Source organism: Lupinus angustifolius, unplaced genomic scaffold (genome assembly GCF_001865875.1).
Source record: "Lupinus angustifolius cultivar Tanjil unplaced genomic scaffold, LupAngTanjil_v1.0 Scaffold_8_52, whole genome shotgun sequence".
Taxonomy (NCBI): domain Eukaryota; kingdom Viridiplantae; phylum Streptophyta; class Magnoliopsida; order Fabales; family Fabaceae; genus Lupinus; species Lupinus angustifolius.
This window is the reverse complement of record NW_017717856.1, coordinates 1826-12749: the sequence shown is the minus strand read 5'-3', so window position 1 is coordinate 12749 and position 10924 is coordinate 1826. Positions and strand designations below refer to the sequence as shown.

At 31.6% G+C, this 10924-nt stretch overlaps 1 protein-coding gene across 1 annotated transcript; it reads right to left on the bottom strand.

Moving 5' to 3' along the window:
• Nucleotides 1-8162: 8162 nt before the first annotated feature.
• Nucleotides 8163-10664, bottom strand: LOC109337540. The gene is made up of 3 exons (XM_019574534.1): nt 10094-10664; nt 9004-9152; nt 8163-8384 (listed from the first exon to the last, which is right to left on the bottom strand). The coding sequence occupies exons 1-3, from the start codon at nt 10617-10619 to the stop codon at nt 8226-8228; spliced, it is 834 nt and encodes a 277-aa protein (XP_019430079.1). The 5' UTR covers nt 10620-10664; the 3' UTR covers nt 8163-8225.
• Between the last annotated feature and the right edge of the window lie 260 nt (nt 10665-10924).

The window sequence follows — 10924 nt, the reverse complement described above, 5'->3', positions numbered from 1 at the left end:
AGTTGCACCTATACAATCACGTTTATATACATCCCAGACTTCAATGATGCCAATGTATTCATCAATATTATCCCTCAAGACTTCCTTGGAAATTGATATAATTATCATATCATCTCTCAACTTCTGTACATGCTCCAACAACTGAGTACAGTTGTTGTTAGCCTTCTTGGAGCTCACATCCCTAGTAGATGGCTTTGAGCTCACATCCCCCGAAGATTGCTTAGACTTTTGGGTGATACTGGGGGTGGAATGTACATTTTCCTGAAATATTCAATAAAAAACATATCAATTATAGATCAATATATATATAATATGAGTGAGCAAAAGGTGGAAAATAATACCTTANTATGAGTGAACATAAGGTGAAAAATCATACCTTATGAGGAATTACATGAACAAGGTCTACTGGCCAAGCTACAAAAATGCCTATAGCCCCTCCAACTGTGAAGATATCCTCGACGAGAGGAATTGGTAGAAACGCATTATCATCGATTGCAATGTCAATCGAGACCTTCACATGATGGTGTGGGATACGTGCATTATGCAGCATAGCATCAGGCGACTCGTGCACTTTCCCAACACCCATTACTCGGCTAGTTGGGGTATCGAGGAAAAGTTTGCAAGAACTGATTCCCTGTACGTTAGTTAAAACATATAATTAGTTAACGATTAAATTAAAATAATTTAATTAAATTACCTTAGGAATGGGAATAAGAATGAGAATGTTGTAAGGTGCACGTGTGCAACTCTCATTGATGGTTGAAGGAACAGTGCCAACATTACTAGCTAGTGGTTGCCACTCAATTTCCTTCGCCTTCATTGATTGCTCAAATTCGTTGAAACGTTGCATGAGACCATCTAGTTGATTTTGAACCTTGTTCATTTGGGCTTTGGTTGCACGCTTTGGATGGGGTACAAATGTTTGATGGCTAACCCCAAATCTTGCACCTCAGATACGGCCAGGGTAGATACGCAGTCCTAGTGCTTTGTAAAGTATTATGCGACAATCCGGGTTTGCCTCATTCTCTTTTAGGGCAACCTGACAAATCAAGAAAAAACATAATGTTAATTAATCACATTTTGATAAATAAAGTATGGAAAAGTATAATTAAAAAATGAGCACTTACAACACGTCTTGCTGCTTCTTGAACTTCCTTATTGTCGATGACACCATCCTTATTCTTACGGGCATCCACCCATAGAACATCGAGTTCTATTCCATGTGAAGTCATAGGTGTATCGCTTTTGTTCTCCAACTAACAAAATATAACTAATATTAACGTAATTAGATATATATGCATACAAAACATAACAAATAATGTAGTTACAAATTAACAATACTTACAATTTTTTCATCGATTCCTCTATACCCCGCTCGAGAAGCTCGGTATGGATATAAAGGCTTGGATGCCCTCTTGCGGCTTTCATTACTTAATTTCTGAAACAATAAACAACATTAATATCAACAATTATATATATATATACATATATATATATGTATATATAAAAGCATATATACAAAAGTCAATACAAAGAATATGATTTTACCAAGAAAGACTCGACTTGTGTGCGTAGGGTGACAAAAGTCTTCCAATCATCTTCATCAATGATATTTGCATATTTAGTTGGAGATTTTGGGTTGACATTGCCATCAGCATCTCTGAGTAATTTTCCGGTATCAGTTCAGAATTGTCAGAAAGCCTTGCTAGCCGATTTAAGGATATAATCTTTATGCTCTTCACCAACATCAAAAGTTGACTGAAATTAAAACACTTATACATTATATATTGCACGAAAACACATGTATATTAGTACATTGCATGAAATGTAACACATATACGTACATTGCATGAAAACATAACACATATACGTACATTGCATAAACACAAAAACTAAAAAATAAACTTAGTGTTATTTGATTCCAAATACGCTCCTTCACGATATTCCCTTCATCACTCCATTTGTTGAATGTTAGCTTTAGATTCTGCTTAACAACAACACCAATGTAACTTACCAATGCGTTGTCACCCTTCGAGTTTAATGGTTGGCCTTTAGAGTTCCATTGAACTTCTATATTCCCATCCTTACTTCTTGACCAAATGACATTCTTCATGGAAGTCATTCCACGTGGGGGTCATTTTTGAGCAACGATTTGCTTGTCTTGTGGAGTTGGTGTAGCTTCGTCACCACTGTGAAAACCATGATCGCCACTTTGGGAAGCCATTGATGAATTTGTTTTAGGTTTATGAGAGTATGAGGGTTTGCTGAGAGTATGAGGATTTCTTTTCCATTAAGTTTGAGAGCATAGAGGGAACAATTATTCATGTTTTAGATATTTAAACTGTATTACCAATTTAACAGCGCATATTAACAGTAGCGATGTTGAATAGACATCTTCAACAACACATACTACAAGTGGTGTTATTCTATTGACATCTTCAACAACGCATATTAAGGATTGCGTTGTTGTTGTGTATCCAGCTGTTTACTACTTATTTTCATTAACACATCAACATCGCTACCGATATGTAACACTGTTGAATAGAATCTAATTGACATTGCTGTATTAATTATGCGTTGTTAAAATGAACTCATTTTCCAAATTAACAGCGTATTCGTAGTTATGCACTGTTCAATTAACATTTTACATATCTGGAAAATATTTATACAACATGAATTAACGTTAATTAAGATGAAGTTGCCATGAAGTAGATTACTATATAATTGTGTTTATTAATACGAAACTGGAAAAATATTAAACATTACATTTTGTTAATTTTTTTGGTATTTATTAAGTATTGTTAATTTGTTTATTGTGTTTAATTGATTAATAAGGAACAACATAAGTATTAAAGAAAATAACCATCCAAATAATAAACAAAAAATATAAATTAACATCCAAAATAATTGTTTTATTATTCATTCACAGATGCAAAATACATTATAATGAACTAAATGATTTGGTACATGCGAATATAATGAACTAAATGGTTTGGCAAATGAAGAATACAATGAAAAAGAATTCAATGAAGGAAATATTTTTTTCCTTTTATTTCCGTTCAAAATTTGGGTCCTTTTGCCAAATCAAAAGTTCTTAAAGACCTCATTGACATGATTTCAATGAAAGAAATAATTTTTTCCTAGACTCCTCTATACAAATCTTCATCTCATGCAAATCTTGTATAATAACCATTTTCCTTCTGATATATGGGCCCGTTTTGAAAATCAAAAGATTTCAATGAACTGAAAAAATTGAAAGAGCTCAATGAACTCAATACTTTACAAATTAAATCTTAACCTAATAATCTGGAAGATTTGCAGATTAATCTTGTCCACAATTTTTTCTTCGACTCCTCTACACAAATCTTGTATAACAGCTCATTGGTTTCCTTTTAAAATCTGGATCCTTTTGCCATGAAGGAAATCAATGAACTTAATGAATTGCAGATGAAGAAAAATATTTTATTGATTATTTTCCTTTTATTTCCTTTCAATTGAAAGAGATCAATCAATTAGTTAAAAGAGATCAATGAACTAAATCTTCATCTCACGCAAATCTTGTATGACAGTCACCTTCCTTCTGAAATCTGGGTCATTTTGCAAAATGAAAAGTTGTTAAAGACCTCATTGACATGATTCTGAAACAAAACACAATTTTTTCCTCGACTCTTCTAATCAAATTTAGGTTTTTTTTCTCTTATTCACTCTCTGCATTATTGCTCTTTTTTTTACTACTTTGTGTTTTCTTCCTCCTATCTTCATGAACATACTATTATAGAAACATATACTATTATAGAAACACATACTCTTATTGATGAAATAGAACATTGAGTGAACCACAATATTTATATATGAGCAACCATTAATAATTCATCAAATGAAGATATGCATAACCACTCAACCATTAATATTTCAACAAATGAAGAGACACATATAACTACCACCATTAATATCTCAGACATTTAAAAATTCATAAAACATAACAACACATAATTAAGAAAGTGCGGTTACTATCTCATCTTCAACAACTCTTCCTTAATTATGCATTGTTGCATGTATTAACATCAACATCGTTTTCTATCAAATGTGATGTTAAACATAAATCATTCAAGCCAACACTAACATTACTGATGTTCAACAACATTTTGTCAAGAATGCGCTGTTGAAGTTACACAAATTGACAGCGCCTATTTTATTATGCGTTGTTGATGTTCTTCCGCCTCATTTTCAATAGTGTCGTTCAAAATTGCGTTGTTGAATGAACGATGTTTATTACAATATCTGGCGTAGTGTCTCTTTCTACGGGTTAATGTGGCAACAACTAAAATCATTAAAAACAAAGTAGAATATAATACAAACAAATAAACCAACAAGACGTTGGTCTAGTGGTGTAAGGCCTTGCTAAATCCTCACGATGACTAAAAGGTCAAATGTTCGATTCTTGGGAGAAAAACTTGTTGAGAGGGACAATCAAAAGATTAATATCTTACCCATAAGGTGAAGAGATACCATTGGTAGTACAAAAAATGGAAACAAATAAGAATACAAACAATAAAATTACAAATTACAAAGATCTAAGGCATGAATAGAAACAATAAAATTACAAATTACAAAGATCTAAAGCATGAATAGAAACAATGGGGAAAAACAATGGGGTTTGTTTCGTATGATTTTTTTTAGTAATAATGACCCAATCAATTGGGTCAAAAACAATTGTGTGGGTGCCTCTCATAGGTTCCTTGCAACTCTTTGGTGGTCTTGCCGAAGTCGCAACTCTTCTACCTCCAATAACAACCTTATGAGCACTCACTCTCTCTGTTTTCAAGTTAAGCGCCTAATGGATGATTTTGAAGCTGGTTTCCAACAAACGATGTTTGAATTTGATCATCGTCTTGTACATTGAACTTGTCCCCTTGAAGGTAGCATAACTCTTAATGTTGATGGTAACTCCCTAGGAAATATTGGTCCTGTTGGTTTTGGTGGCATCCTAAGAGACTTCATTGGCATGTTCATACTTAGCTTTTCTAGATCTATTGGTATCGTAGACAACTTGAAAGTGGAGCTCAAAACCCTTTTATCGTGGTTAACATATCTCTTGGAGTAAATGCTGCACAATTATTATTTCCATGATTGACTCGATGGAATCTCTATCACTAATCCTTCAAATTGCTAGCTGATGCTATGGAAGTTCCATTTTTAAGGCGCTAACACCTTTTTTTGTTTTCTTTTCCTCAACCTACAAAATAAGAATATAAAAGATATAAAAATGTAATGATGAAACGAAAACAATATTAACATAATGGAAAAAATGAAATGCATAAAAGAAACAATAAAATGGAAAACAATAAACTGCTATATAAAAAATCAACCAGTTAAGAAGTGAAATAACGTTTGAAGAAAATGGAACAATGTTTGAAGATAATGTTTGATCTGTGTATGAAATAAAAACTCTTATATTTGCGTGTTATTCAAATTTCTAACTTCTAATTTGTGCTGATCTTTCTTTTTTATGATGAGTTTTTTTCCACGTAGGTCATATATAATTTTTTTTAATCAGGGTGCGTATTTGTACACTCTCACCTAAATATGACACTGTCCATGTTAATACTACAACTATAAGAATACGAATTGACAAACATAACAATACTGATGAACACACTATTTTAATTAAAGTGTAAAGTAGATATAAGGACCTCATTGCCAACAATGTATAACAATCTCTACAACTCTCTTTTACAAGCATGAGACTCATTTTATCTTCGGTGAGCATAGGGATGACAATGAGTGTCAAGATTTGTAGATACTTGCAGATAATACCTATAATGGTCAGGTCTGGGTCCATATTTTGGACTTTGAGTAACTGAGACACGATATCTTGAGACTTGTTGTTGGATGGGTCTAGGTCCATATAATGAAGTACCCAGACTTGTGGGTACCCGAACTCACTATTCTTTCTTGTATATAGCTAAATATTGTTATTATAATATTAATCATAATTTTAATATCATATTAATTCATAAATATGATTGTTATGTTGTGAAAAAAGTGGTGTTATATTTTTAAACAATGATGTGTTATGTTGTTAATTCATACATGTAATCCAATGTTATGTTGGCTAAATGTTTTTTACTAAATTAATTCTACATCTTAAAGTTGAAGTAATGACTTTGTTTTTTCATATTTGTTTGAATAAAATTAGTTGTGTTTAATAATGAATTTAAATTGTGTTTAAAACTTTAAATTATATTTTATAATTTTTTCTCTTGTTGATTGCCAAGATAACATATAAGATCGTAGGAAACAAACACACAAGACATAAAATATTCTCAATTATTTTAAATATTTTTGAATTTGTGGGTACTCATGGATCTGCTGGATACTCAAGGATCTTTGGATAGCAGGGCCAACAAATATTTGCACTGTAAGACTGAGATTGCAACTAGGGGGGTGAATTAGTTGACTTAAAATAATGACCACTTTTTCTACAAAAATCAAGAGTTAAAGTGCAACGAAAAATATATGCAGAAAATTAACAAGTAAAATCAAAGAGATAAGAGAGAAGAGAATACACAATGATTTTTATACTGGTTCACCTTCTTGTTCACTGAAGGCTACGTCCAGTACTCTTGCAGCACAAAAGATTTTCTCACTAAAGATTATGAGTTTTAATTACAATATCTCACCCCGAGATCTCTATATACCTTAGACACTTCTTAATCCTTATTCACCTTTGGAAAACACATTTCCAAATGATTCTAATCCCCTTTCTTATCACACCCCATGAAAGAAAGTATTCTGCAATAATAATGAAGAATGTTCAACAATGGCGGAATTGTCTTTTCAAGTATGAAAGTGATGTAACTTGCAATCCAATCAACTCTTTTGTATACTTAATAATAATGCTCTTTATAAGTTTGTAAACTTGAACACTTTCACTTTAAGCAACTTCAGAAAAATCAACTTTGAAAATATGAGAACTTGTTGCCAAAAGTGCAGAATATAATTTCAGAATATTTGTAAGAGCTTTTGAAATTTGTATAAGAGTTGTGTATATGTTGTGTGTTGTGATTGTGAGTTTTAATGTCTTTATATAGGCTTTCCAATCAACCAAAATGTCTCTTTGAAATGGTAGGAATTGATTGGAATGAAACCATGTCTTTTGGAAGGAAACCATGTCTTTTGGATTGAAACTCATTCACTTTGAATTTGAAAATCTGATGCAACAGCTCTCAGTAACCGGTTACAGTATTGAGTAATCGGTTACCCAAATGTTCTGTCCAACAGTGCATTTAAAATTCACTTAGAGTAATCGATTACAAAAAGTTAAGTAATATGTTACTCAACTTCATTATCACTGGTAATCTGTTACTCAAAGACAATAATGAATTACTCTGATCAGTTTTAAGTTGGACAACTCTTTTCTCACTCATGAAACTATTTCTCAGATTTCAGTAACTTGTTACACAATATTTTGAAAATTGTTTTATTTAAACCTGAAGTGTTTCAATTTTCTTTAAAAATATTTGAGCAATACTACTATTATATATTCAAGAGTATAAGATAAAAATACCTATTTAGATTTAGACTAAGTCTTGAATATCTTGAAGTTTGAATCTTCATTGTTTTCATAAATATTCTTCATTTTCTTCTTTTTGGTGATGTTGGTGTCTTCATCAAAACTGTGTCAAGATTAGGAACATAGATCTTCTTCACACTGCACGGGTTAGGATGGGTCGGTGTCAAAAAATGAAGCAACAAATGAGTCCGGATAATTCACTACCGAACAAATCAAGATCCATTACCATCCCTGGCCTAACACCTAAAATTTTGATTATAAAAACCACCAATTATAACTTGTTATTTCTTTTCTCTACTGATTTGTTTTAGATTAACTTTCAAATCGTAAATTATACTGAAACTTCTGAAAATTAATAAAATTAACCAAATACAAATTAGTATGTACTTATATTTTTAACTCAAGTGTTTTAGTTCTATTTTGAGCGGCTCGAAAGAATTGAACTCTTAAATAATTAAGTTGAAAGAATAATCAAATATTAACAAGGTATTTTACATAATCAACCAAAGAATGCTAGTTGTGCTCTATATCTGATTGAAGATATGTTATCTACCAGTATAAACTGGAAAACAATGTCTATGAAAATACCAAACAAAGAAAAAGAAGGTATTATTAGTTGTCTTCATTCTTCTAGCACCTAGTATAGTAATCATTTGTGTGAGAGAAGATTTTTCCTGTCATTTCCTCCACAAGAAAACATTGGGTTCATTCGGTGCTTCACTTGTTTAACATTGAGTAGATTCTTCTTCACTGCTCCTAATTTCATCTTATGTCTTCTTCTCTTCGTAGTTGATTCGATTTCAATAGCCTGGAGTATCAGAATAAGATAACATCATGATAACAGTTATTGTTCATGTCATTGTCTTGTCTATGTATCACACCTTATATTATAATATTGTGATTGGTAAAAAAAAGTTATAATTTATTACATCATTTTATAACGTACATCATTTTACCAGATGAAGGACACAAAATTTGAGATAACATGTTTAATCTCTTTTAGGAAGAGGTGAGTTTTTGAAAATCTAATATGAACTACAATTTCCTTTAGGAGTTATGTTATAATTATAATATAGGTTAGACGAATTACTTTTAAAATCAAACAAACCACCTAAACTAAATTGTAAAATAATGTGAGTTTTTGAAAATCTAATATGACATATAATTATAAAATATATCACTTAATATAAATAAGATGAATAACTTATAAAATCAAACAAACTACCTAAACTTAATTATGTTCATATCATTTTATATTGAACATATATAAACACAATCTTGTTTTTTTTATAATTATGGTTCTATTACTATCGATAATTCTTACATTGAATTAACTTCTGCCCAATGTTCTTTGTGTTTTGATGAAAACTATAGTAAGCGAAAAAGAGAGGGGAGGGGGGAAATCACAAAACACTAAACTTGCATACCTCATTTGAGCTTCCTGAGTTTTGTGATGCAGCGCTTTGGTAACTGTCAGAACTTGGTGACTTTTGGTGCATCACAATGGCTTGATTCTCAAATGCATTTTTTTTATTCTCGATGGAGGTTATCCAGTTCTCACCTGCATTTGCCAATCCTGAAAAATTGTTTAATTTTGAAGCCAAAAAAAAAACATGATGCATTTTTTATGGAGTTTCATGTTTTTGGAATATCTTTTTAAATCTATTTTATAATCATTCATTATCTATTATTGAAAGTTGATGTACTTTTGCATCCCAACCTAAGGGGTGAGGATCTGGCTATACCCACTTTGACCAAATGAATATGGTTGAATTTCATTAAATCTAGGGTTGTAGACAGAGAATATTTAAGATCGGTTAAATGACAAACATAACCTAACTCATTCATCATGTTTGTATGTGTATATGTAATTGTATAAAAAGAAACGACATATCTTTGGTTCAAAGTATCATTGATTCTCTAATTTTTCATCATATATATACATATATATATATATAATTAACAATATATCTATATACAGGAGGAGAGATTCGTTTCAAATCAAGTTAAGTTAGATTAGTTACACTCAATTCCAACTATTCATTTTCTTAAATTCAACGGATCAGATGAGTGGGTGAAATAAATGATGAGAGAGAAAAAAAGAAATTTTAAATAACTTGTAAGTTTTACCCATTTGGTCTGTTGAATTTAAGAAAATGAATTGTTGAGATTGAGTGTAATTAGTGTAACTTAACTTGGGTGTAAATCAGGTTTGGGTCAATTTTAGATCAAAAGCTAACCTGATCAATATTTAAGGTCAGTTAACTTTCTAGTCTAAGCGAGTGTATATTCAAAAAAATAATTCAACCAATATTTAAGGCCGAATAAGGAATAAATCATACCCGACCCAACCCTACCTTGATAACCCCTATACAGTCTTATGTAAAAACATCTATTACTCTTTTTCGGAAAACAAAAATATTTTATTGATGATCATGAAATGAACTAAAAAAAGGTGTGTGAAGAAAGGGTGTTAATTTTTATTATCAATGTATAGTAAGAAATAGTAGTACTCACGTTCTTTCTCCTTTATCATCTTCTTGGGCTCGATGTAAATTTTGAAGCTGGGTGAGCCACGACCTAATAGTCTGCCTTTGTTATTCTCCACCTCTTCTTCCTCATCATCCTCATCACTATCGTCGTTATCACCATCATGAAAATCAACCTCAACATCGTTTTCGACATGTTTCACTTTTTCATGCCTTGGGTCTTTGCGTTTGTTATGTTGATCCTCACTTCCATATTCAGATACTGGTAATGGAACCACTTTCGAAAGCTTATCAACATGCACCATGTTTTGCTCTCTGGTTAATTGAATCCCCTTTGGTAAAACCATGTTATTGTTTTCATCTTCAGAAAAGGATTGAGCTTCTATTATTGTATCATCATTTAACAAATGCATCTTGGAGATGGCTCCTTCTTCTTCTCCTCCTCCTCCATTATTATGTTTTCTTAACTCTTCGATTCGACGAAGAAGAAGAGGGCGTATTTTGGGAGGAACTTCTTCTCCACTTGCATTTAACCTAGAATTATTGCAACCCATTGGAATAAAAGGAAGAAACAGAGGGAAAAGGGTTGAAAGTGTGAAACAAGATGAAGGATTTACCCCACCTTGCAATGAGAGAAAAGGTGGTAGAAAATGGGGTTCTTGAAGGGATTTGGTAAATGTGACAGTTCAACTAGATACATAGTTTGTTAACAGTTTTGGTAGACAATAATAGAAATTGGATTGCACCAGAAAATTAAACTGATTATCTGGTCTTTGTATCAGAATCTTTTTTTACTATTTTCTTTTTATAAATTCATATTTGTTTGTCTCTTTAGAAAATCAAACAAAATTAATCACTA